Here is a 27,845-nt window from a genome sequence, read left to right as displayed (position 1 = left end):
TTCCAGTGTTATCATTTTTCATTTATTTGCTGTACTTCCATCTTTATTCACCCATTCCCTTTTGATTATCCACTTTTGGAAAATGTCACATGAGTTTATGACCAGGACACAAGAAGGTCTACCACATAAGTTCTGCTGTCTGTATAAACTGAATAATAGGTATGCAGTGAACAATCACCAAGAGACTGTGAAAGAAGTGACATGGTTAGTCGATAATCATGATTCACCTCAGTTATTCACATAGTGATTTATGGACTCCAGTGCCAGCAGTGAAGTTTGTCCTTTATTCAATTACAGTTAATATACCATGGAGACTTGAATCTGAGATGTGTTGTTGGGAGACTGGCATCATTGACAATAATTCTTAGTGGTACTATCACTACTGTTCTACAAATGAAAAAACTGGGACACAAAAATGTGTCATTTAGTTACTAACTAACTAGCAATACAGTTAGGACTAGGCTTTAAGAAACAATGTTAACCGTGATGTACAGTAAATGTAAACAGCTACAAGCAATTTATTAGAGACTTAGAATTTATTTTAGTTCCCATGTTTTCTAAAAGATATAAAGAAATGTCTTTTAAAAATCATTATTTCAGAATCGGCTGAAGTTTAAACACTAATACAAATACATTCTCAACTTGTAATTTCCTAATAGTACAAAAGAAATTAACTTTTTCATTCCTTTTCACTTATTTCCTAATGTCACTTAAAACCTCTTGTCACAGGACAAAATCTTTTTCATCTGAATTTAGAATTAAAAAGAAAAATCATTACACTCAGCTTTATTTAATTCCTATTTTTATTATTTTTTTAAAAGATTTTATTTATTTATTCGACAGAGAGAGACAGCCAGCGAGAGAGGGAACACAAGCAGGGGGAGTGGGAGAGGAAGAAGCAGGCTCTTAGCAGAGGAGCCTGATGTGGGGCTTGATCCCAGAACGCTGGGATCAACGCCCTGAGCTGAAGTCAGACGCTTAACGACTGTGCCACCCAGGCGCCCCTTAATTCCTATTTTTAAACCATATCTATGAGTCTGTTCATTTCACAGAATAAATGGTCTTTACTGTTCTAATTTATTTTTTTAATATACTAAGTCAGTGCTTTCTAGTTTTAAATATTAATGATCCTTTTATTCATATTTACATTAAAACCAGACGATCTTTCTCTCTGAAAGACAAATATATCACTTACAAAATAAATACTGTCAAACTACCAAGACATTTTTTAAACTTTGCAAGTTTGGTCATTAAGGTCAACCTATTTTTGGAATGGTTTTCTTGAATGTTGCTTTGCTCAAAGTCTTGATAACTTTTTAGCTCTCCCTAAAAAAATAAGTATCAAAGACATCCCTCAAAATCTAAGGAATAAAAAAGCACAAGCAGGGCGCCTGGTGGCTCAGTTGGTTAAGCGTCTGCCATTGGCTCAGGTCATGATCCCAGGGTCCTGGGATTAAGTCCCAAATCGGGCTCCTTGCTCAACTGGGAGCCTGCTTCCCCCTCTCCCTCTGCCTACTGTTCTGCCTACTTGTGCTCTCTCTGTCAAATAAATAAATAAAATCTTAAAAAAAAAAAAAAAAAAGCACATGCAAACAAAATAAAAATAGCATACAGGTCCAGAGCAGTTGTGTTTGCTGTGTTCTTGGAACTTCTCTGAAAAGAATATTACTCATTTGAATCATCTGTCCTGTCACAAAATATTGTGTAAATTCCCAGAAAAGAGATATAATAGTAGTAGTTGGTAAGGGGTTACACAGTACACATGATGGATATCTCTGATTATCTAAGTTTTAAAGAAGTTACAGGGATGCCTTCCATCTTCTCATGTATGGCCTCTGGAAAAAACCAGTTTTCGCAGGATATTACATCTCATTCAGACCCCTCCCAATGATCTCCTAGGGGTCTTTTACTCAACAAACAAAAGTTCTTCCAGAAAAAACACCTTTATGTAAAACAGCCGTGAAATCTGACAAGCACTAAGGCCTTTCTATGCCTAAACTGTCACTAACAGAAGGAACCTAACCAAAAGTGGTACAAATGGGTCCATTCAGATTCTGACCAGAATTATCATTTTGATAGTTGTCTAGGAGCTGAGTGTAACACAAAGTGATATGGGGTTATGTGAGAGGAAAGCAGGACTTGTGAGGTAACGCTCTGTATTTTATGAGCTTGTAGACTGTTTTTGTTTTTTTGTAAAATATTCTCTAAGTAATATAATTTAGCCTCATAACTCACAAAAACCTAAAATGTGCCTTTACGCAATCCTTAATTTCTTTTTTAAAGTGTCTCAGTTATAAGGCTGTGCCCAGCTTAGTAACTTTTTAAGTATCTGCTACTGCATTTACCCCTATGGTTTCCAGAATGTATTTCAGCAACAATGAGCCCTCTATAACCAACAACATAAAATCCCTAATTTGCATTTTTATGTCATTGACATTCAATTGAAAGTTTAGGACTTAGCAAACTCATGCTTAACAATTACACAATAAAATGGAATAAACCTAAAGTTAACTTTTCTTAAAGCATTAGGTTAATACTCAGCATTTAATATTTTAAAAACAAATTTTCAAACAATTAAGCTAAAACAATAAATATAATGCTTTTGGTAAGAAAGTTCCATATGCATTTTAAGTCCTTTTGAGAAGATACAAAATAATATTTGTAGTAACACCTTCCATAAAGCTGTGAAGGGGTGCTAATTTTCAACCAAAATGCCTTCACTTTGCACATTTTCATGGAGGTAAGAACAGGAATGAGGCTAAAAACATAACTTTAGAATTTATAATTTCACATGGTAATCTACTTTTGAACTAGTTAGCGCAAACCAGCAAGTAAAGAACACAAAATGTTTAGCCAATTTGCTTTAAAATACATGTCCTTAACAAGATGCATAACACTACAACAGATAAGCAGAACGAGAGATTTATTAATTAATGCTCCCCTTTTTATAGGGTGAGAGGAGAAATTTTAAATAAAGGAGTGATTCTCAGAGTGTGTCCTGTACCCAGCAACAATCTGTAAGGATTCTCCAAGTACTCTATAAATCACACGAACTCTCATGTCCCTTAGTTCCCTTACACATCCTCTCCCTGTCTCCCTCTTATCTACATCTTTTAAAATGGTCTGCTGTTCTTTACTGGTTCTAGGTTCTCTACAAGAGAAAAGTCTTAAGTCTCACTTCCCCACTTCCCTTGGAGATCTAACTGATCCATCTCCTGTGTCCCTAAGTCTTGTCACCCCTGAAATTCATTCTTCAAACTGCAGGCAGAGAAAACTTTCTTTTTTATTTTTTTTAAAGATTTTATTTATTTGACACAGAGAGAGAGACAGCACAAGGAGGTGGAGCAGCAGAGGGAAAGGGAGAAGCAGATTCCCTGCTGAGCAGGGAGCCAGGTGTGGGGCTCAATATGGGGCTTCATCCCAGGACTCCGGGATCATGACCTGAGCTGAGGACAGATGCTTAACCAATTGAGCCACCCAAGCGCCCCACAGAGAGAACTTTCTAAAATGTGAGTCTGATTGTGACGCTTCCATTTTTACATCATTTAGTCGTGTCCCCCCCCCCCCCCTGCCTTTTAGGTAATACTGTAAACTCGACATGATTTTGAAGTTTTGCAGGCTCTGGTCCCTACTTATCTGTCTAGCCTCATTTCTCACATATCTGCCCCCACATTCTCCACTCCAACAATAGCAAATTTTCAGTTCTATAGTCCTGCACCTTTTTCAGCTCCTTGTAGTTGCCTCTGATGGGAACATCCCTCAAACCTCTTCATTTGGCCAGCTCATCCTTGAGATTCAGCTTGCTTAGCAATTCCTCAGGTAATCTTTCCATACCCTTCCTACCAGTTCTCAGACCACGCTATACTTGGCCTAGTATATTACTTTTCAGTTGGTATTAAAACAAATTTGTAAATTAATTAATTTCTATATTCTCTCTTCTTGCATACTGTAAAAGCTAAGACCAGGATGCTTATCTATCTTGTCCCCTTTACTTTTCATTCCTAGCATCTAGCAGATATAATACTAATATTTCATTTACTAGGAATTTTCTCAATTTAAACATTCCTCAAAATGGATAAAACCTTCCAAAACATTTACATGATTTTTAAAGAAACAAACTGAAGAGTTTGTTAAATGTTCTACGAATTTTGGTAACTTTAAATCCCCTTTGTTGGGCACCCGGGTGGCTCAGTGGGTTAAGCATCTGCCCAGGTCTGGGATCAAGCCCTATGTTTGGCTCTGTGCTCAACAGGGAGTCTGCTCCTCCCCTGCCCCCCATTCCTCCCCCACCATGATCTCTCTAAATAAATGAATAAAAATCTAAAAAAAAAACCAAAACACCCTCTTTGCTGTTTTAACAGTTAGCTGCCCATAAGGAATACCTGCCAGAAGCAAAGCTATTATTCAAACAGATCTCCACATCCCCAATCCTACTGTGAACTATCGCAACATTCTAACCTCCTCGTAGTGGCCTCTCTACCTCTCCACAATTACAAGACAAAGATGATTATTCTCCAACATTCTACTTATCAAGCGAATAAATGGCAGGGTCAGCATTTTCTCAGCTCTCCACTGCTACTTCTAGACTACCAGTACTCAAACTTTAGTTTGGGTAAGAGCCACCTGAGAACCTACTGAAGTTCAGACTCTTTTCAGCCATCCACTGTGCTCTCATTACATTGGAGTGTGAAGCCGAGGAGCCAGAATGTCGAACAAATAAGCCAGGTGGTGCTGATGCAGCTAATCCTTCGTCTACATTTTAAGGAACTCTGTTGTAGAGAACTGTTTTTGCATACTTGTACAATGCTGACTCCCATCCCACATATCCTTGTGGGCCACATTACCTCACTGCCTTCTTCCCCACCTTAACATGGCCATCTATCTTCTTTCCAGTCAATACCATATATTTATTGAGGGCTTTGGCACATCCATTCTGCTCTAGCCCCAACTCTTACCATTTTTCTGGGTGTTCCCCAACCTTCTGCATGCCCTTGGACATACTTTCAGAGAATGAAATGATTCTATGTTCAGTGTGCAATTCTTTCCAAACTGATATATAAGGTCCAAGCTGAGTTTTCATAGCTCATCAAAAACATAGCCTATAATGGCATGGTATGTAGTCTCTTGCCCTTTTTTTTTTTTTTTTTAATACAAACTGTGAAATACTTAAAATGAAATAAAATCTATTGCACGAGCTTGCCTACCCTATGTTGATACAGAATGATGGGTGGTAGTAATTAACAATCTGTAAAGGTGTAAGATTTTTTTTTCTCCTTAGTATACTTGTAGGAAGCCCAAAGTTGCAGTTTGATACAGGTTTGGTAATCTGTAGTTGGACAATGGGCCAAAAAAGTTGTGAGGGCAGATAAAAGATACACTAGACTAATGAAGTACAATCCAACCTATACTTTTGTCTCAAATTTCATTAACCTCTTCATCTCTAATTCCTTTCATATTTCATGCCCCATTCTACTTAAGCCGCCCGACTTCCCATGGCCATGGGATCTTGTCATCCCTCAGGAAGCAAAACTTCTGGAATTTTAAAGTCTAATAACTCACTTTTTGGTCACAACCTCCTGTATCTGTTATTCCACTTGATCAAGTTAGCAAATCTCCCGACTCATCTATTTTCTCCATTTTATCAACCCACACACACACACACACACACACACACACACACACAATCTCAATCTCCTCTCTCCCTCCTCCCCTCTCATTCAGTCAACAAACATTTAACAAGAACTTACAGAATCACTATCTTTTGATAGTTTTCTGCCTAAACTCTTGGCCTCACCCCTACCCATGTCCCCTTAGTTTAGATTCTAAATAGTACTAAAATTTGGTAAGAATGAAATCATGTACCAATCTCCATCAAGGGAATGCTGAATTCATTCAAAGACTTATCACTGTGGAAACATTTGTATGTATCTACATTTAAACAATTGCTACTAGAAATCAAAAAACTTATTCATGATAGAGCTTGCTTATAAATAAAGGCAGAATCTACCATCTATTTTACAGGCACAATATCTTATAATTAAGATAGATAAGGCTTCAGCCCCTCATTAAAAATGATATTTATTCACACTTTTCAACAGAAATTCCAATCCAGAGTTAATTTAAAAGATGTATATACAATAAACACATATATTTAAAAACTTAATTTGTGATAATAGTACTAAGAATATATTCTTTATTTGAAAAGTAAATATTAAAATGAATCTAGATTTGCATGGGTTAAACAATCCTTGAAAAACATTTGCCATACCTCTGAAAGGGTCCACGATATATATTTGGTAAAAATGGCCTTTGGAAAAAGTCCCCATCAAATCAATATTGCCACTGATGGAGATACTAAATTTTTCAGATGTGAGTAATGCAGAAATGTGATATTAAATAATATATAGTACGGAGACAAACTGTCATCACATGCTATTCGAACTCTAGGATAGAATGGTTGGAAGTAGAAAACATGTTAAATTTGTCAAGTCCTTTTTTTTTTATTATTATATTCATAAATATATTTTTTCTTTTTAAATTTTTATTATGTTATATTAGTCACCATACAGTACATAATTAGTTTTTGATGTAGTGTTCCATGATTCATTGTTTGCGTATAACACCCAGTGCTCCGTGCAATACATGCCCTCCTTAATACCCATCACCGGCCTATCCCAACCCCCCACCCCCTTCCCCTCTGAAACCCTCAGTTTATTTCACAGAGAGAGGCTGCAAGAGAGGGAACACAAGCAGGGGGAGTGGGAGAGGGAGAAGCAGGCTTCTCGCCGAGCAGGGAGCCCGATATGGGGCTTGATCCCAGAACACTGGGATCATGACCCAAGCTGAAGGCAGACGCTTAACAACTAAGCCACCCAGGTGCCCCAAATTTTTTAAGTCCTTATACTGGAATTCATTCCTTTATTGAGCAACTACCATGAAATAATAAACTGCTGTGCACACACTGTCTCTGCCCTAAAGCTGATTTTAATCTCTTGGGAAAAGCAGATAAGTAAATGGGCAGTTATGACACTGAGGTGAGGGGAGGAAATAGGTCCAAAACAAGTGTTCTGACCATTTCTATTCTTATGTTCCTTCCCAAATCTTCTCCAGACTGCTAGAGTTTATTATCCAGACTGGTAAGTACAGGGGAATGGAGAAACTACTTAGTTCAATAAAAGCCTTAGAACAGTAACAACAAAGACCATGTATACAAAATAATAACAACAACAACAACGACAACAACGACAATGATGCATCCTGGGTAACTGAAGACACAAGACGGATGTATCAAATCTAAGAGTACAGTACATCTTCCTATTGTTCCACAGAAGTCTAGAAATGTGTTTCTAGTCCTAACTTTAACATGTTTTTATTCACTCATTAATTCACCAAACATTTAATGAAAGCCTTGATTATCTCTTATGTGGCAGCACTGCAAATAAGGTAATGAATGAATGGAAACATTTTTGCCCTCACTTTACTTATCATCAAGTCACATAAGCCTTTGGTATAGCCAGTTATAAGGGTAATTCCATCACAACCTCAAGGGTCCTTTTCCTCAACTGTAAAATAAAGTAGTGGGAGGTGAAAAAACTAAATTACGGATTTTAGTTTTGGGCCTACCACAGAAAAAATTTCATTTTAACTATATCTACTAAGATAATTTCACTAAATCTGCCAAGTAGAACTTAATTAACAAGTAGTTTCAACTTTGTGGAGCTGATATTTGCTTCTTCTCTTTAATTCATGTCACGAATTGCATGTTTTTAATCTAATATTCTGACCAGAGCCTTAACAGAATAAATTAAAAATAATATATGGTTTATAAGTCAAAGAATAATTTGTATTCTCCTAAGATTAAACTTTACTGATCTTTAAAAAACAAGAATTTTTATTTATAAAAAAATACTTCTGCTGTAAAAAACTATGATAATACTATTATTCTATCCTCTATCTATATAGTTGTTGCCCTTTACCTTAAGAAAAAGAGTAACAAGCCTCAAAATATTAACATATGTTAAGCTGCTGCCGGGGGATTTCTAAGACAAGCTCTTTCATTACAATCTCAATTAGAATGTGAATGTTGAGTTAGCATCCAACCAGGGCCTCCTGTAGGACAGACTAAGAGGGGAAGCCAAATGAAGAATGAAACATCTGCAATGAGACACAAAAACCAGGACAGAAAACACTTACGATTTCACTGCCTGTGCCACAGTGACACCAACTGGCCAGTCAAGATATGACAACTTAATAAACTACCAACTTAATTTTATACAAGACTTCATATTTTTTAAAGTGCATTATACAGTATGCTTTAAATAAAAGCCAATATATGATTTTAAACAAAAATAGGTATAAAAGAAAGATGTATTTAAGAACAATACCTCAGAAAACTCTGGTTATGATCCAGTTTTACATGAGACATCTTTACTAGTCTATAAAATACAGTCTAATGCTAAGTAATACACATTCACACTTATTTTTCCATATGAACTTTTATCAATATTAAAATATGAACATGGACCTGAGGTTAAATGCAATTTTCCTTTTATTGCTCAGAAAAATAAAGGACAGAAAGTATGACAAAACTGAGGTAAATAATATGCCTACAAGATCTTGAGAATAATTTATTCAAAATGGTTGAAAGATGCTTTTGAAATATTGTTTTCACTCATGGTGAAAGGGATCACACAGCCTTTAATTTTAATTAAAGGATTTTATTTTTTTAAGATTTTATTTATTTATTTGACAGAAAGATAGGCAGCGAGAGAGGGAACACAAGCAGGGGGAGTGGGAGAGGAAGAAGCAGTCTCCCAGTGGAGAAGGGAGCCCAGTGCGGGGCTTGATCCCAGAACGCTGGGATCATGATCTGAGCTGAAGGCAGACACTTAACAACTGAGCCACCCAGGCGCCCCTAATTAAAGGATTTTAAATATCTAAGAGACTCTTGTGATGAACACATTTCTAAAAAGAGCAGGTACAAACAGAAACAAATTTTATAATGTTGAATTTCTTCAGGGAGGTGAAGTGGGGTGTACTACTTGAAGCAGATTACTGCTTCTTAAGGAACCTTGCCCACAGGTAAAGTTCTCATCCAATAAAAGGAGACCTTCAGGAGAACATCTTTTTCCCCTCTCTCACCGCCCAAAAGTGAAATAACACTTCAGGGGAATGTTCAAAAAGAGAATTTGATGTTAACCAATGAGTAAAATTACAAAGCAGCAAGTTAGCTGGCTTTGACCATATAAGCAAGGAGCTTATACAGATATATTATGGTTTAATTCACTTCGCTCTAATAAGACTCGATTCTAAAGTTACAATTTGAAAAGATAAAAACTTTTTTCAGTGCTACTCAAAGGCAAATAAAGGTTCTTTTTTTTAAGTTAAATCCTTTTTTGTTGTTGTTTTTAAGATTTTGAGAGAGAGAGAACACATGAGAGAACACAAATGGGTAAGGGAGAGGGACAAGTAAACTCCTTGCTCAGCCTAAAGCCTGAGGCAGGGCTCTATTCCACGAACCTGAGATCATGACCTAAGTTGAAATAGAGAGTTGGACACTTAACCGACTGCACCCCCCCGACACCCTCCCACTTTAAAAAAGACTTTTATTTATTTATTTATTTATTTATTTATTTGAGAGAGCAAACATGTGTGCAGGCGAGTAGGGGAAGGGACAGAGGGAAAGGGAGAGCAATCTCAAGAAGACTCTGCACTCAGCGCAGAGCCCTATGGCAAGGCTGATCTCAGGACCCAGAGATCACAACCTGAGCTGAAACCAAGAACTGGACGCTTACTGACTGAGCCACCCAGGCCCCCCAAAGGCAAATAAAGGTTCTCAAGAGTCATGAAGAAGTTTAAGTATAAGGCAACCCAGAAAAAGAACAGAGCTAGAGGAATTAACTACTAGGTATTAGAGTTAAACATAATATTTGTTCTGGACTTAATTACTGTAGTAATTAAGTAACAGTGTGGTATTATTACAAGGATAATATAAGGATAAAAGACCAAGAAATAAAACAGACTCCAGAAATAGAACAACACATGTATGGTTACCTGATTAATAGCAAAAGCTTCCAGTGCAGAAAGGATAGCCTTTCAATAAGCAGTGAATAGCAATTAGATATTCATATGAGGAAAAAAAAAAAACAAAAAAAACCTTGACCCCTACATCACACAAAAACTAATTCAAGATAAATCACAGAGTAAGTGTGCGAAGCAAAACAAAAACCGTTTAGAAGAAAACATGATATGGGGATAGGTAAAAATTTCTCAAAAGGGTCACAAAAGTCACTAAAAGAAAACACTGATAAATTGTACTTCAGTAAAAATTACCAACTTTTGTTCATCAAAAGATACCATTAACAGAGTGCAAAAGTAAGTTACAGACAGAAAGAAAATATCTGAAATATATATATCGGAACAAATGACTTAGAATATAAAAACTCCTACAAATTATTAGAAAAAGGCAAGCACCCAACAGAAAACTGGGCAAAAAACTTGAAAAAGGTCTTCGTAAAAGATAATATTCAAATGGTCAATGAGAATATGAAAATATGCTCAACGTCATTAGTCATTAGAGAAATGCATATGAAAACCACAGTGAGAAACCATCATGCCTCCATCAGAATGGCTAAAATTAAAAGGTGTGAGAATACTAAGATTTGGTAAGGACGTTTAACAACTAGAACTCTCACTCATTGCTGGTAGGAATGAGTTTTCCACTCTGGAAAACTAGTTAGCAACACCTACCAAAGCTGAACATCACGTATCTGGCAATCCCGTTCTAGAGAACATACCCACTAGAAATGGGTGACCAGGTATACCAAAAGACCTGTACCAGAATGGTCACAACAGCTGTATTCATAACAGCCACAGTCTAGAAACAACCTAGGTATCCATCAACTGAAGAATGGATACACAAATTGTGGTATATTAACACAATGGAAAACTACATTATAATGAAAAAGAATGAAATACTGCCATAAGCAAGAGTATGAATAAATGTCACAGAAATGATGTTGAGTGAAGCCAGTCAAAAAAGAGTACATGCTGTATGATTCCATTTATTTGTAGTCAGGAACAGTCAAAAGCAATCTATGATATAAAGTCAGAGTAGCAGTGATTACCCTGGGAGAGAGGGAAGTATAGTGCCTAGAAGAGGGCAAGAGAGCCAGTTAAAGTCCTGGAAATGTTCTACATCTTGATGTAGGTGGTGGTTCCACTTAAGCTTTACACTTAACATTTGTGCTTTTTTTTTTTTAATCTATGATCTTGAGGGTTTTTTAAAAGATTTATTTATTTGAGAGAGGGAATCGCCCATGTACACACGTGCGTGGGGGAGGGGCGGAGGGACAGAGAGAGAAGCAGACTCCCGGCTGAGCATGGAGCCTGATGGGGTGCAATCTCACAACCCTGAGATCATGACCCGAGCCGAAATCAAGAGTCAGACACTTAATGGACTGAGCCACCCACGTGCCCCATGAACATTTGTGCTTTTTACTGTGTATACACTATAGCTCAAAACAAAACAAAACGAAAACAACTACAAGAAAAAGAACAGGCTTAGGTGGCAGGTGAATCTCTAAAACAATGCAACATTTTGTATGTACTGCATTTTTCTTGGACAAAAGTCAGCAGACTGCCTATTAGAATATCAACTCCCTAATGGCAGGTGTTTTTGTCATTTTTATTCACTATTATATCTCTGTGCATGGTACACAGCAGATACTCAATAAATATTTGCAGAATAAGGGGCGTCTAGGTGGCTCACTCGGTTCAGTGTCTGCCTCCAGCACAGGTCTTGATTCCAGAGTCCTAGGATCACTCCCTGCTCAGCGGGGAGCCCGCTTCTCCCTCTCCCTTTGCCCCTCCCCACCCCTGTTCATGCTCTCTCTAATAAATAAAATCTTAAAAAAATATATTTGCAGAATAAGTTTGCAAAACGAGCTGTTACCAAAAGTAAAACGAAGCAATCATTAACTAACATCCTGGTATAATGAGTTATTTGAGTTAACAGAGGTTTATAAAGTAATTGCTAGAGTCTAATGATGGTAACTTGAATTAGCTTATTATGCAGGTGTGTCTTAGGACTTTCAAACATAAGAAAGACTAAACCTGAAGTGAAAATTTCTTTTGTGTGTTTAGAATTTAAGGTCTCTTCCTTCTGTGAGTCAGTCTATACTAAGCCACAGGCTTAGAAACCAAGTTAAAACACTTGCAATTAAAATAAACCTCAAGTCTGAAGACACATTCATTGCTTCCAAAAAATTGCTAAGGCAAAAATAAGTGAAATTCAGTGGAATTTAGTAAAATCAATTAAAACAATCTATCTAAAACTAGTTTCTCCTCAACCCTAGGGGTCATTTGGCAATGTCTGGAGACATCTTTGTTTGTCACAACTGGAGGGTGCTACTGCTATCTCGTAGGAACAGGCCAGGGATGCTGCTAACCATTCCACATGCAGAGGTGAGCCCTCTACAACAAGGAATGTGTCCAGCCCAGAATGCTGAGAGTGCTGACATTAAGAAATCCTGATCTAAAATATCACCCTATGTTAAAACAAAGGATTTTAAAAAATAAAGGATTTTATTCTTAAGCGTATGAACTAGAGAGTCCTATTTAAACTGTAAAATAATTCAAGTCTCTTTCAACTATTACTTTTTCAAAAGTATGAACACTATATTTTTAAAGTTAAAGTTGTACAGGGGCACCTGGGTGGCTCAATCAGTTAAGCATCCCACTCTTGATATCAGCTCAGGTCTTGGTCACGAGTTCAAGCCCAACGTTGGAAAAAAAAAAAAAAAAAGTAAAGTTGTACACATGTATCACATGTCATAAAAAGGGATATTTAATGTAAATATCTCCAGAGATAATAACCATCACTATCATTTCTAGGACTATCCTAGGTACATTACTTACTTTATCTCATTTAATATCAATATCCCCATGACAGTAAGATTCTCATTTACAGTGATTAGAAACAAAAATTAGAAGAGATTAAGTAAATACTTGCTTAAGATTACACTGCTAGAAATGGCATAGTGGAAATTTGCACCCAGATTATCTCCAAACCCGTGGTATTTCCATTAAAATGGGTTAAATTTCAATTTCAAATGAGAGTCAAATCAAAATTAAAAGCTCCCCAAGTTTCACTTTCCACGGAGTCAATATGCCACTTTAGAAAGTGAATAGCAAAGTCAGGAGAGGCCTACTTAGGAATTACGTACGAAGGACACATAGAAAAGAAACCCGTGACAATTTCTGAAAGGATAATCTATAGTTAATATTTTTTCTTATCACAAATAAAATTAAATAGTTTTATAAAGTTATACGCCAAAGTCATCAGATATACTCTTGTTCTGGTCATACAACAGAACTACTGATGATAACATCAAAACCTAAATGCTTACTGGCTGGGAGCTTAATCTTGACAACTCAGTAACATGACCCTCCTAGACATCCCTACATGGTAACATCAGATTCCTAACACTTCAGCCAATCTAAGAAAAATATTCTTATATTAAACTCTGTTACTTTCATCTCAACATTTAAGGGCTTATCATGATTCTCTGTATTATGAGAAAGAAAAGTATTCTTACCCTATTAAAGCCATGTTCACGAGAGTCATCAACTTCTCCATTACTAGTCACTGGAATTTCTGCTGCTGAATTTTTGGGAGATTCCTGAGCCATGCTAGACTCCTATAAAAAAAAAAAAAAGGAAGAAAAGAAACAGTTGTAAATAACACCAAATCATAAAAGGCAAATACTCAAAAGACTATTCATATTTATAGCACTTAAAAGCCACTATTATAGCATTTAAAAAAATAATTACAACCTACCTAACACATAATAAACATGACACTAATCTAATAAAAAATTCATCCGGCATTTAAAACTGCAGTCAACTTAAGTTTAAAAAAACGTTACTTGTAGATCCCGGCAGGCAATATCCTTGCCTCACAAATAGTATAATAATTGACTACCAGTTACAACTGAAAAAAAAAAAAATCACAGAAAGCCAAGTTTGATTATTAATCCCACTATAGAAGCTCTACTTTTCCTGTTGTACATAATGGGGCTTCTAGGTCAGCTCTTGTCTAAAGAGTTTCCCTGATATAACAAAAATTTTCATTTTTTTTTTTTAAAGATTTATTTATTTATTTGAGAGAGACAGAGAGAATGAGAGGGAGAAGGAGACTCCCCACTGAGCAAAGAGCCCACTTAATCCACTGAGACACCCAGGCGTCCCGTAACAAAACTCTTTAAATCTCTATACTAGTTTTACACTCTGGCTTTACCGTTCTAAAAGTCAAATAATGTTTGGGACACCTGAGTGGCTCAGCTGGTAAAGTGTCTGCCTTCGGCTCAGGTCATGATCTCAGGGTCCCGGAACTGAGCCCCACACTGGGCTCCCTGCTTACAGGGAGTCTGCTTCTCCCACTCCCTCTGCTCCTTCCCCTGCTCGTGCTCTCTCTCTCTCTTTCAAATAAATAAATAAAATCTTTAAAAGTCAATTAAATAATGTTTAAAAAACATATTCCTTAATTTTATAACCATGTTTTCTATAAAATATAAACCTCTTTCAGAAAGTTAACGTGGTTACTCAGTAACAGAAAGTCCAATTTTGGTTGGTAAAAACTTTCCTTGCTCCAATCGTATTTGATCGTAAAAAGCATGTGCAGCTACGAGTTAAAATGAAAAATTTATGCCTGAAAAGGATCTTAAAAATTATCTATTTTTCCTCATTTTAAAAATTAAAAAAACTTCAGAGTAAATAACTTAACTAACCATTTATTCCACTTTTCACAGAGAACAAGTACTCCCTCTCCTCTCAGCCCCTCTCCCTTTTAAACCAGTAATGGCTTTAAAAGTGTTATACACACATACACACACATACACACTTTCAACAACAGTGCCCACTAAAATAAAGACTCCTTAGGAACAAAGTCAATATCTAACAATATGTGTTCTAATGTTCAATCCTGAATCCAGCTGCTATCCCTGACTGTACTGCACAGAATTACCACAACCAAACAACTAAAATGTGTGTGTGTTTGTGTGTGTGTGTGTGTGTGTGTATGCTTAATCTACAGACCTGAATCTACTGTCGAGAGCATTAAGAGGTTCTTCGATTTTCTCCGGAAGAATTTTTTTTTAAAGATTAAAATAACTAAGATATTGCTGTCATACCTAGCTCACTCATTACTCATTTTGTTTTTGAGGCGTTAAGGACCGTTTCAAGGCCAGGTACCTTTAAAAAAAAAATCATACTATACTTTTATAATTTAGGGAATTACAATAGGGTAAGTCATACTACTAAAACCAAGTATTAATGCAAATAGGTTTGTGGCCTAGTCTCTATTTCGATGAAACAAAAAAGGTCTTATTAATATACTAAATGATACCTAACAGTATTTTTCATATATTTTCTATCCTTAAGTATGTGAGACAGAAGATACTGTCAAGTATATGGAGGTAGGACTTACACTAATCTATTAAAAACACTACAGACCAGTAATTCTCAAAACTTTTTGGCCTCAGGACCCCTTCACATTCCTAAAAATCATCAAGTACCCCAAAAAGCCTTTATTTATGTGGTTTATATCTATCAATGTTTACTATATTATAAAGTAATTGTGTAAATTTAAAAAGTATTTGTTGATCCATTTTAAAGTAATAAATATACACCCACCGTATGTTAATGTAAAATCTTTTTATGAAAATAATTATATTTTAAAACAACAAAGACTTGGTGAGGGCAGTAGCACTATTTCACGTTTTTGCAAATTTCTGTAATGTCTGCCTTTGTAAGAAGACAGCTGGACTCTCATATCTATTCCCACATTCAATCTGTTGCAATATGTTGTTTTGGTACAAGTATACGAAGAAAATATGGCTTATGTGGCTACTGTCTCTTCAAATAATTGTGGACATACTTTTTTGATACTATATCAAAACTTGACAAGTGGTCATTTCTTAAAAGCTAACTAAAATGTGGAATATAAACTATAATGATAAATTTCTTTCATAATCTATAGCATTAAAATCCATCAGTCTACCCTGTACTTTGAATACATCTTTGTATTTGGTAACATCATGCATTGGTCATTTAGAAAACATTAGTTTGGTGACTTACACATATCATCCAAACATTGATGCAGTTCCCTATATAATAAAAAGTCTTATTTTTATATCTGATCTTATCAAAACAGTCTTTAAGTACTCGGAAGCCATCAAGCTCAGGTTGGTGCATATAAATTTTCCAAAATTCTAATTTTTGCTTGAAAACTTGAATTTGACCACTGGCAAGAAATGATGTCAGTTATTTTACTTGAAGTAACAGGTTTTCCAAAAGTGTCTCTCAAATACCCAAGTCTGAATACAGCCACAGTTTGCCTGCCATTTTTAATAAAAAAAAAATGGTGGTACATTAAAAAAAAAAAAAAAAACGGTTAGTTCAGCTAACAACTGAATCACACATGTGATTTTCCTCAAGACAACAAAACTGACCTTTGTCGTGTAGCAGGATATCTTTATACATATTCCCATTTTATCCCACAGAATATTAAAAAGACAATAAAATTTAAAATTTTGGGGCACCTGGCTGGCTCAGCTGGAAGAACACAGGACTCTTAATCTCGAGGTCATGAGTTTGAACTCCACTTGGGGTGTAGATTAAATAAATAAACTTAAAAAAAAATAAAACAGAATTTAAAACTTTTACTGTGGGGCGCCTGGGTGGCTCAGTTAAGCATCTACCTCCGGCCCAGGTCATGCTGGGATCAAGCCCCCCACTGGGCTCTCCATTCAGCGGGGGGCCTGCTTCTCCCTCTACCTCTGCCTACCGCTCTGCCTACTTGTGGGCTCTCTGTCAAATAAATAAATAAATCTTAAAAAAAACCATTAAATAAAAAAATAAAACTTTTATTGCTTTATTAAAGACATTCTTAAATGAAGTTGCTATTTTTTAAAAAATGCAAGTACATAATGGTAGAGAATAGGACTACTACTGCAGCTTGGGAGAACCACCTTGATTCCTACTAGGTCATCAGCAGTTTTACCTATTCTTTTAAAAAAGGTTTTATTTATTTGAGAGAGTGAGAGAGAGCATGAACAGGGGGAGGGGCAGAGGGAGAAGGAGAAGCAGACTCCCCGCTGCACAAGGAGCCTGACACAGGGCTCAATCCCAGGACCCTGAGATCATGACCTGAGCCGAAGGCAGACTTATTTTTTTAAAAGATTTTATTTATTTATTTGCCTGGGGGTGGGAGGGGCACAAGGCAGGGAGAGCAGCAGGCAGAGGGAGAAGCAGGCTCCCCAATGAGCAAGGAGCCTGATACGGAACTCGATCCCAGGACCCTGGGCTCACAACCTGAGCCAAAAGCAGATGCTTCACCGACTAAGCCACCAGGCGTCCCTGAAGGCAGACTCTTAACTGACCGGGCCGCCAGATGCCCTTATTTACCTATTTTTGTGTATCATCAGTGCAAATGACACAGTAACGAAAAACACAAACAATGCAAATGTCTTACCAGTATTATTGAAAACAGTTTTACCTTGTAGACTCCCTGAAATATTCCTGGGGTCCTCCAAAACCTCCAGGCCACACTTTGAAAAAGTATAGACAAATTTAACCAACATTTAGTGAAAGCTTGTTATGTGCAAGTCACTCTTAATAAACAGAATTTTGCATGCAGACAACCTACTGGAGAGTCCTCCAGTAAAGTACTTCAGTAGAGGCCAGTAAGACTGGACAGAGTGGCAATGCTATTGTTACATTACAGACCTTGGCGAACCCCAGAGGGAGCAATGAAGCTGAGACAGCTCTTTAAAGTAGTCCAAATTAAGGCAAGGAGGCCAGGCCTTTGTACCCCGACATCTGTACCCCTGATCATTAGATGCAGGCTATCCCCTGGGTAGGGCTATAACCCTACCTATGGATAAGGCAACTGTCTTTGGCAGAGGCAATTCCTGGGAAGACTCAGCTATGAGCCCTCAGCAGGTAATACTCCTGGAATGAGGGCTTTAGCCCCAAAGGGAGTAACTGAGCCACAGCATCTACTATATCCTCCTTATTACTAACATAGTTTTATTCATTCATTCATTCACTCATTCATTCATTCATTCATGGCAGGGAGAGTGCGCATGCAGTGGAGGAGCAGAGAGAGGGACAAGCAGACTCCAGAGCCTGACACGGGGTTCGATCTCAGGTCTGAGATCATGACCTGAGCAAAAATGAAGAGTCGGATGCTCAACTGACTGAGCCACCCAGGCCCCCTAAAGTAGTATCTATTTCAAAAGAACCTGAAATGTCTTGTTAAGAGGATATCTGACTACTTAATGCATAAATTTACAGAAATTCACTGATCTTTACTAAGAAAAACTATCTCTTTCATAGTCCCCAATTAAGGAGTGGCCACTAACTGAACCAAAGAAGACACAGGGCTGGCTGATCCACAGTTCGCAAGCTAAGAGAAGATTGGTTTAGAAAGTATCGCTCAACAGAGGAAAGAGAAATCTTCTGAGCTAATCAGACTCGTTTTAAAGTGTAAATGAGGGATGCTGAGAGAATTAGCCAACTGGGGTACTGGAAGACAAATGAGGGCAGAAGAAGAGCAAAGAGCAGAATTATGTCAGTGACAGGTCACTACTTAAAAATTAACAAACTCTAGTTGGCAAGTGTTAATCAAACTTGTCAAAGTTTATTGACAGTGTTATCTGTGGCTAGTTCCTTTCTGAATTCTGACCTTATGAAAATCTTCTGTTCTTAGATTCTTCTTTAAAAATTGTGATAAAAAAATGCTTAACATAAAATTTACCATCTTAACCATTTCTAAGTGTACGGTTCAGTAGTATTAAGTATATTCACGCTGTTGTATAATCAATCTCCAGAACGTCTTCATCTTACAAAACTGAAACTCCACACACATTAAACAACAACTCTCCATGTCCCCCCACCCTTAAGCCCTTGGCAAGCATCATCCTCCTTTCTGTTTCTATGAATCTGACTTTTCTGGACACCTCATTAATCAAATTGTATTGTATTTGACTTTGTGACTGGCTTATTTCATTTAGCATAATGTTCTCAAGATTCATCCATGCTGTAACATGTAGCAGAATTTTCCTTTTTAAGGCTAAATAATATCCCATTGTAGGTATACACCACATTTTATTTATCCATTCATCCAACAATGGACACTTGGATTGCTTCTACCTATTGTGAATAATGCTTCTATAAACACAGGTATACAGATAGCTCTTCAAGATTCTGTTTTTCATTCTTCTGGAAATATACCCAGAAAGGGGATTGCTAGATCACATGGTAACTCTATTTTTAAATTTTGGAAGAAACAGCATACTATTTTCCATAATGGTTGCACCATTTTATATTCCCACCAACAGTGCACAAAGGTTCCAATTCCTTTATACACCCACCAACAATATTTACTGTTTTTTTTGGTAGTAACTATTGGAACAGGTAAGAAGTAATATCTCATTGTGGTTTTGACTTACATTTCTCTGATGATTAGTGATATTGAGGACTTTTTTATGTCTGTTGGCCATTTGTATATTATCTTTGGAGAAATGTCTATTGAAGTCCTATGCTCATTTTCTAAATTGGGTTGTGTTTTTATTATTGAATTATAGGAGTTCTTTCTATATTCTGGATATTAACCACGTCGGAAATATGGTTTGCCAATATCTTCTCCCATTCTACAGGCTGCCTTTCTACTCTGTTGATTGCGTCCTTTGATGCACAGAAGTTCTCAGTTTTGATGTAGTTCAATTTGTCTATTTTTACTTTTGTTTCCAGTGCTTTTGGTATCATATGCAGGAATTCTCTGCCAAATCCAATGTCATGACAGTTTTCCCGTTTTTTTTCTTCTAAGAGTTTTATAGTTTTAGGTCTTATATTTAGATCTCTGATCCATTTTGAGCTGATTTTGTATATAAGGGTTCAACTTCATTCTTTTGCATGTGAATAATCCAGTTTTCCCAGCACCATCTGTTGAAGAGATTTTCCTTTTTCCATTGAATGTTCTTGGTATCTTGTATTCTTCTGAGATTCCTATTTTCCTCACTGCTACTGCATCCTTACAATACACCCAGATTACTTCTGACTGTTGGAATTAGGTGTCTGCCTCTTGCAAATAAGAGACACTAGTTATTTGGTCTCTAATTCAACCTGGAAGACTAAGATCTAGCTATCTAAATAATCATCACTCTTTCAAACTGTAAGGTAAGTTCTTACTTTCTTCCTCCTAAAAACAGCTGGTGATTCAACGGGTATTTACTATCTTCTAGACAATGTACATGGGATAAAACAAAAATAGAAATCAGGTCTTAGGCTTACATAAACCTAAAGTGTATTGCAGACAAAAAAAAAATAATTATAATACAGTGGGGTGAACACCAGAGGGAAGTACTTAACAATGTGGTGAGGACTAAGAGGGAAAACTTAATCAGCAATGGTGTTTAATCTTGAATCTGAATCTTGTAGGATAACAGACTGGGATACAGTAAAGGAAAGATTCTAAATAGAAGGAATAATAGGAGCATAGTGGAAAAAGAGTCTGGTATATTCTAGAAATTGCAAGTAAAGCAACTTGGCTAGAATGGTGATTCCTCATTCATATACTCATTGGTTCAACTAATTTATTGAGCACTTTGATGTGCCAGGCACAATTTCAGACACACAAGACAGAGTGGTTAACAAAACAGACAAGACTTCCTATCCTCATTGAGCTAACATTCCAGTTGGGGGAAAAAACAAATAAGTATGCATGTCATACAGTCATAAGTGCTAACAGGCATGTATAAGTGCACATGTGTTCAGGCATGTGCTGTTTTAAACAGAGTGGTCAGGGAAAATCTCAGAAGAGGTTTTAATATTTTTGTAATATCTGAATAAAGTAAGGGAGTAAGTCATAAAAATATTTGGGAGTACAGCATTCTAGGCAGAGGAAATAGTAAATACAAAGACGAGAAGGTGAGAAGAAGCTCAGCTTTTCAAGGGAAGACAAGAAGGCCATGTGGCTTGACAGGAGAGCAAGGAAAGAAGAGAGGAAATGTCAAGAAACAGCCAGGGGCAAGAACATGTGTGGCTTTAAAGACCATCATAAGAACTCTGGATTTTATTTTCAGTGAAGTAAGAAGCCACTTGAGGGTTCTGAACATAAGAATGAAATGACGTGACTTATGTTTTAGAAGGATCACTCTTTTCCAGCTGTGTTGAATTACACTAAGTGAACAAATGCATCAGCAAGAGAACAATTAGGAGGCTAACAGAATAATCTAAGCAAGAGATGATGGTGACCTAGAAAGTCAATGCAGCTTTATTAGTATCTGTTTTAGTCAGAGCTGCATTACCGGACCTAAGAGGGACATTTCATAATGATAAAAGGATCAATTCATCAGGAATATGTAACAATCATAAATGTGTATGTTGGTCCCAATAATAGAGTTTCAAAATAAATGAAACAAACACTGACAGAATTAAAGGGAGAAACACACAAGGCCATAATCACAGTTAGAGATTTTACCACCTATCTCATAGCAATTGAAAGAACAACTAGACAAAGAAAATCTGCATAGACACAGAAGATCTGAATACTATCAGTCACCTTGACTAAAATTTATAGAACAGTAAACTCAATAATGGCAGGATACACATTATTTTCACATGAACATGACATGTTTAGTAAAACAGATCATATCTGGGAGCATAAAATAAGCTTCAATAAATTTTAAAATACTAAAACCATATAAAATATCTACTCTGACCACAGTAGGAATTAAATTACAATCAATTGCAATAAGATATCCATGACCTCATCACCAAAATTTGGAAATTAAATAACACATCTAAATAATTAATGGGACAAAGAAGAAATCATGAGAGAAAGAAAATATGTTGAACTGAATGATAATAAGAACAATAATGTTTGTGGGATGCACCTAAGAGAGCAATTAATTGCTTTAAATGCTTACATGTGAATAGAAGATCTTAAGCCAATGATCTAAGGATGCACCTTAAGAAAACAAAAAAAGAGCAAATTAAACTCAAAGTAAGCACTAGGAAGGAAATAATAATAAACACCAAAAATTAAGGAAATGGGACAAAAACTGGCCTGTATACTTCAACAAGCTTAAGCTCATGAGAAACAAAGAGAGGAAATGTTGCGTGGAAGAGAAGACTTCAAAGACAGCTAAGTACAATGTACAATATGAATTGGTTCACAAACAAGGAGAAAGACAGCTACAGAGGACATTATTGGAACAACTGTGGGTTAAACAATAGCACTGTATCAATTTTCTAATTATATTTTCTAATTTTGACAAACATACTGAGGTTATATAAGAGAAAGTCCTTGTTCTTAGGAAAAAAGGGACATGATGTTTGTGAATCACTCTCAAATGGATCCAAAAGGAAGTTGTATATACAGAGAGAGAAAATGTTCAAGTAAATGGGACAAAACAATAGTTGGTGAATCTGGGTAAAGAGTTTAAGTTTTCAGTATGAAATCTCATCAAAATTAAAAGTTTTTAAAAATAAAAATAACAAGGAGGCTAGAAAATTAGCAACAGCCTATCATGATGCGCTTCATAATGCCAAAGCGTGGACTTCATCCTGAGAGGGATAAGGAGAAAGCAGCAGGAGAGCCTGATCAATTTAGAGAATAGTCTCATGGGAGGTTAGACTGAAGGGAAAGAAGGAAAGACTCCACATAGAAAAACTAAGACACTATTTTACAGTTCAAGTAAGAAATAATAATGATCTTTAATTAAGTTTGTGGGAATAGAAAAAGGTGGATTCAAGAGTCACTTAAAAGGCAGAAGAGAAGTGCCTGGGTGGCTCAGTCAGTTGAGCGTCTGACTCTTGATTTCAGCTCAGGTCATGATCTCAAGGTCGTGAAATCGAGCCCCAAGTTGAGGTCCATACTCAGCATGGAGTCTGCTTGAGATTCTCTCTCCCTCTCCCTCTCCCTCTGGCCCTCATGCTCATGCTCACTCTCTCAAATAAATAAATAAAATCTTGAAAAAAAAAAAAGAGGCAGAAAAGACTTACAGAGTGATTGGATTGTGGAAAATAAAAAAGGAAGAAACATCTAGGATGACCTATGCTTCTTCTTGCCTCATACCTAGTTTGTAGTTTGGACAATTAGAAAGACAAACATGTCACTCACCAAAGTGGGAAAAGTAGATGTTTATTTGGCTTTGGGAAGGTCAGAAAATGAGTTGTGTTGTAGACATTCTGAATTTGAGAATGTGGGGTATCCAAGTCCACCAGTACATCAGGAATTTCAAAATGCAGGTCCAGAGCCCCAGACTGAACACCTAAATCTGGGAATTATCAATACAACAGGGATGTTGATGGCATGAACTGGTAAGGGGGACAAGAGAAACTGAAGAGAAGCATCCAGTGGAACATTAAAGGGCAGAGAACACTGCAAAAGAGATGGGGGGAGGGACAAATAGTTCATGATGCAGACACAGCAGAGAAAATTTTAACAGTAAACCTATATGTTTACTATAACAAATGTTCTGAAAATGAAAAGTACATAAACTAATACAACTTTATGCCATAAAGCAGGTAACAGGAATATTCATTTGCCTAAAGATATACAAATATTCTAGCTTTTATCTGTTCACTCTCTTACTCACAAAGAATGACCTGCTTTTAGAAATATCATTTATTAAACATTAATTATAAACATGAAAATTAATAGCCAATACGAAAACTGGCAGAATAGGGCTCAAAACCAAAAACTCCACATCATCTCCCTGGATAAAAGCCATTCACAGTACTTCATTCATGCTTTAAACTGAAACTGAATTTGAATTTAAATTTAAACACTCAAAATAATTATACAAAAGGCTCTGGGGAATAATTATGCCCTTTAGAAATAAAATTAGAATCTCTTCTACGATTCATTTAAGATTTGCTATGGTCTGAATGTTTGTATCCCCCATTACCCAAATTCACATGTTAAAATCCTGACACCCAATGTGAAGGTATCAGGAGGTGGCTCCTTTAGGAGGTGCTTAGGTCACGAGAGTAGAGCCCTCATGAACGCGGCTAGTGTTCTTAAAGACCCAACAGAGCTCCCTAGAAGAGGGCCTTCACCAGAACCTGACTTTGCCAGCACTGGATCTTAAACTTCCAACCTTCAGAACTATGAGAACTAAGTTTCTGCTGTTTATAAGCCCCCCTGGCTGTGTTTTGCTATAGCAGCCAGAATGGACTAAGATAAGGTCCTTCACAGTAGGGTCCAATCAACTTTTCACACTTTACTTCTCTTAACTTTAAAACCTTCTAAAGATCCTCTACTACTAAATCTACTTGCCATTTTTTTAAAGATTTTATTTATTTATGAGATAGAGTGAGAGAGAGGGAGAGAAAGCGGGGGGAGAGAGAGAGCACGCGGGCATGCACGCGAGTGGCAGGAGGGGCAGAGGGAGAGGGAGAAGCAGGGAGCCCAATGTAGGGCTCGATCCCAGGACCCTGGGATCATGACCTGAGCCCAAGGCAGACGCTTAACCGACTGAGCCACTCAGACACCCCACCACTCTGTTCTTCTTAACAAGGCCTACCCTTAGGAGAAACCAGAACCCAACCTGCTTGGATATGACCAGCCCCTAACTGACCTCAGGAAGGGAAGTAACCAAATCCAGCACACTCTAGTATCTTGTCCCACCTAAGCAAGGGAGAGAAAAACTGAGAAACACTTGATGAAGTTCACAGTCTGGAGGCACAGGCTCACTAAAAGATTGAGACCTAATCATAGGACTATACAATGTGTCCCTTCTCCCATACTCTACAGCCATACTGCTAAAGGTCTATTTACAGCAATTCCTTTTACATCCTATCTGAGTATCAAGAAAAAACTGTAAGGCCTACCCAAGGCAAAAAACACAATTTGAACACAGCAAGCATCACAACCAAATATGGCAAGGACGTTGGAATTATCAGATTTAAACAACTATGATTAATATGCTAAGGGCTATAATGGAAAAAGCAGACAGCACACATCAACAGATGGGCAATGTAAGCAGAGATACAGAAATCATAGTAAAGAACCAAAAAGAATGCTGGAGATCAAAATCACTATAACAGAAATGGGCTTATTAAACTAAATAATGATCTTGGAGTAGGCAAATATTTCTTAGGACCACAAAAAGCATAAAATAATAAAAGAGAAACACTGATAACCTGGGCTTCATCGAAATTAAAAACTGGTCTTCAAAATGTACCATTAAAAAAAAATAAAAAGGCATGGGGCGCCTGGGTGGCTCAGTCGTTAAGCGTCTGCCTTCAGCTCAGAGCGTGATCCCGGAGTCCTGGGATCGAGCCCCACATCAGGCTGCTATACTGGGAGCCTGCTTCTTCCTCTCCCACTCCCCCTGCTTGTGTTCCCTCTCTCACTGGGTGTCTCTGTCAAGTAAATGAATAAAATCTTTAAAAAAAATAAATAAAAATAAAAAGGCAAGCCACAGACTGGAAGAGAATAAATATATGTATCTGACAAATGACTGGTATTCAAAATATGTAAATATGTATATAATAATATAATAATATATGAGGCTTACAATTTAGTAATAAGACAACTCAAAATACGGCTAAAATTCTAACAGGCACTTTACACAAAAGAAAATATATGAAAGGTGAGTTAAGTACATGAAAAGATGTGCAACATCACTAATCATCTAGGAAATGAAATTTAAACCCAAATTAAGATACAACTATATACCCACTATACGGGGCTGAAGTTTTAAAAGACTGACAAGTGTTGGTGAAAAGTAGCTGGAATTTGCATAATGTAAATGCTGGAGGGAATGTAAAAAAGTACTTCACTTGGAGAAATGTTTAGCAAATTCTTATAAAAGTAAATATACACCTGACCATATGACTCAGCCATTCTACACCTAATGATTCACCACAAAAATTAAAACAAATGTCCAGAAGAGACTTTAATAAGCATATTCGCAGCGGCTTTATTCATAAGAGCCCCAAACTAGAAAAAAGTGTCCACCAACAGGTAAATGGATAAACACACTGCGGCATGTGTACATAATGTAATATTCCTGAGCAACAGAAAGGAATGAATCCCTTATGTACACAGTAAGTGTTACTTAATCCCAAAACATTCTGCTGAGCCAAAAAAAGCCTGACACAAAAAGAAGACAAACGAAATGATTCCACTTATGTAGAACTGCAGCACATACAAAATCTGCTGTGGCACATCAGTTGTTGCCTTGAGAGGGGGGAGGGGAGGACTGACTGCAAAGGGACACAGAAACTTTAGGATGATGGAAACATTCTCTATCTTGATTATGATTATGGTTTCCCAAGTTTATACCCTCGTCAAACTCACTGGACTGTATATTTAAATGGATACATTTTATTGTACGAAAATTTTATCTCAAACTGTTTTCTTTTTTAAAGAAAGCATAAAATTCATTCTATCATCTCTAATGGTAGGGGATCCACTTCTCCTGTTAGCCCCAAATCCACCCAGAGAGCCCAATCTGGTGGGGGGAGGCTTATGGCCTGATCATAGTACCCACCTTTAAGGAAGGACTGACTTGCTAGAACCTAGCAGCAAATGAAGTTTTTTGTTTTCCAAAATACGTCTCCATGACAAAAATATGTTAGACCAATACCCTCTCACTATAAAAATCACTACACAGTCCTAAGTGTCATTTACAGATATATATTCCCTGTTTAAGCCAGTCTGAAAATCATAAGCACCTGTACTCTGACAGAGTATCCAAAAAATGGCAGAGCATTGAAAAAAAAACAATCCCTGTTTCTCAGATCCAGTGACCCTTCTCCTAGATCTCTTAAGTCAGCAATCGAGGCAATAACTAGTTTGCCAAATCAGACTTTAGCCAAGTATTGGGTGTGTGTGTGTCTGTGTGTGTGTATATATAATTTTTCTGGCTGCCCAGCCACAGCCTACATCCAGTATTGGGAAAAGCCTCCACACTGTAAGACCAGGGAAAGACAGAGCCTATGTCTTACTATACAAAAGCTCAAAATACCAGATAATCAAGCAACTATCTGGAGCCCGATTACTTGGGTTCCACATACTATCTATGTAACCTTAGGTAAGTTTCTTGAAGTTCTCTTTCCTCATTTGTAAAATGATAATAGTACCTACTCCGTAGCATTGTTATGAGAATAAAATGAAATATATATAAAGTACTTAGAAAAGTGCCTGACTTATAGGAAGTACTATGTAAGCTGTTATTATTATTTGTTTTCCAAGCCCTGGGGGCACTGCCATAGGACCTAGGTTCTGTCAAATAAAAGGCACTTGCCCCAGACCTGGAATCAGAAACCAGTGATAAGAAGAAAGAGGGATGACAGGAACTCCCTCTGGAGCAGCTATAACTTGTGGCAAGATCAAATTCTGGGTCATTAGTGGCCACAGCGCTAGTGGTAACATCCCGGCACCACAGCTCGGGGACTGGCAGTACAAGCTGCTACATCTGGTGCTAGGCAATGGCAGCACTGGGACCCTCACTGAAACAATTCTGAATCATGATTTTGGGTAGAGTCCTAGGTATGAAGCCTGGATTCTGGTTTTCCAATCTTTCTGATGATTCTGTAAGCTACCTCATATCCTCTTAGTGTCTTTTCCTTGTAAGCAAGCTGGAGTTGGTTGCATTGCTTGCAACATAAGACCCTGACATCAGAGCTGCAAGAACTGAATAAATGGAAAATGGTCTTATGAATGTTTCTGAGTATCAAGTGAAAACTACGGTAAGGTTTAGAAACTTTTCAGAAAGTTAGAATGCTATGAAACTTGTTTGATAGCTTCATGGTTCCCTAATCTA

At 37.1% G+C, this 27,845-nt stretch overlaps 1 protein-coding gene across 12 annotated transcripts in view; it reads right to left on the bottom strand.

The window, feature by feature from the left end:
• ARFIP1 (ADP ribosylation factor interacting protein 1) overlaps positions 1-27,845 on the bottom strand; it is a 114,013-nt gene that overhangs the window by 62,811 nt on the left and 23,357 nt on the right. For 6 of the 12 annotated variants that reach the window (XM_008685489.2, XM_008685494.2, XM_008685488.2 and 3 more), the window contains one exon: positions 13,599-13,700. In XM_008685489.2, coding sequence (XP_008683711.1) covers positions 13,599-13,700 — 102 coding nt within the window. Of the gene's footprint in view, positions 1-13,598; positions 13,701-17,533; positions 17,610-21,992; positions 22,034-23,188; positions 23,350-27,845 lie in introns of those variants that run through there. The other 6 variants (XM_008685496.2, XM_008685491.2, XM_008685495.2 and 3 more) reach the window with 4 other exon arrangements.

The sequence above is a fragment of the Ursus maritimus genome, unplaced genomic scaffold (assembly GCF_017311325.1).
Source record: "Ursus maritimus isolate PB19 unplaced genomic scaffold, ASM1731132v1 scaffold_11, whole genome shotgun sequence".
NCBI lineage: Eukaryota > Metazoa > Chordata > Mammalia > Carnivora > Ursidae > Ursus > Ursus maritimus.
This window is presented reverse-complemented; position numbering and strand designations above follow the sequence as displayed.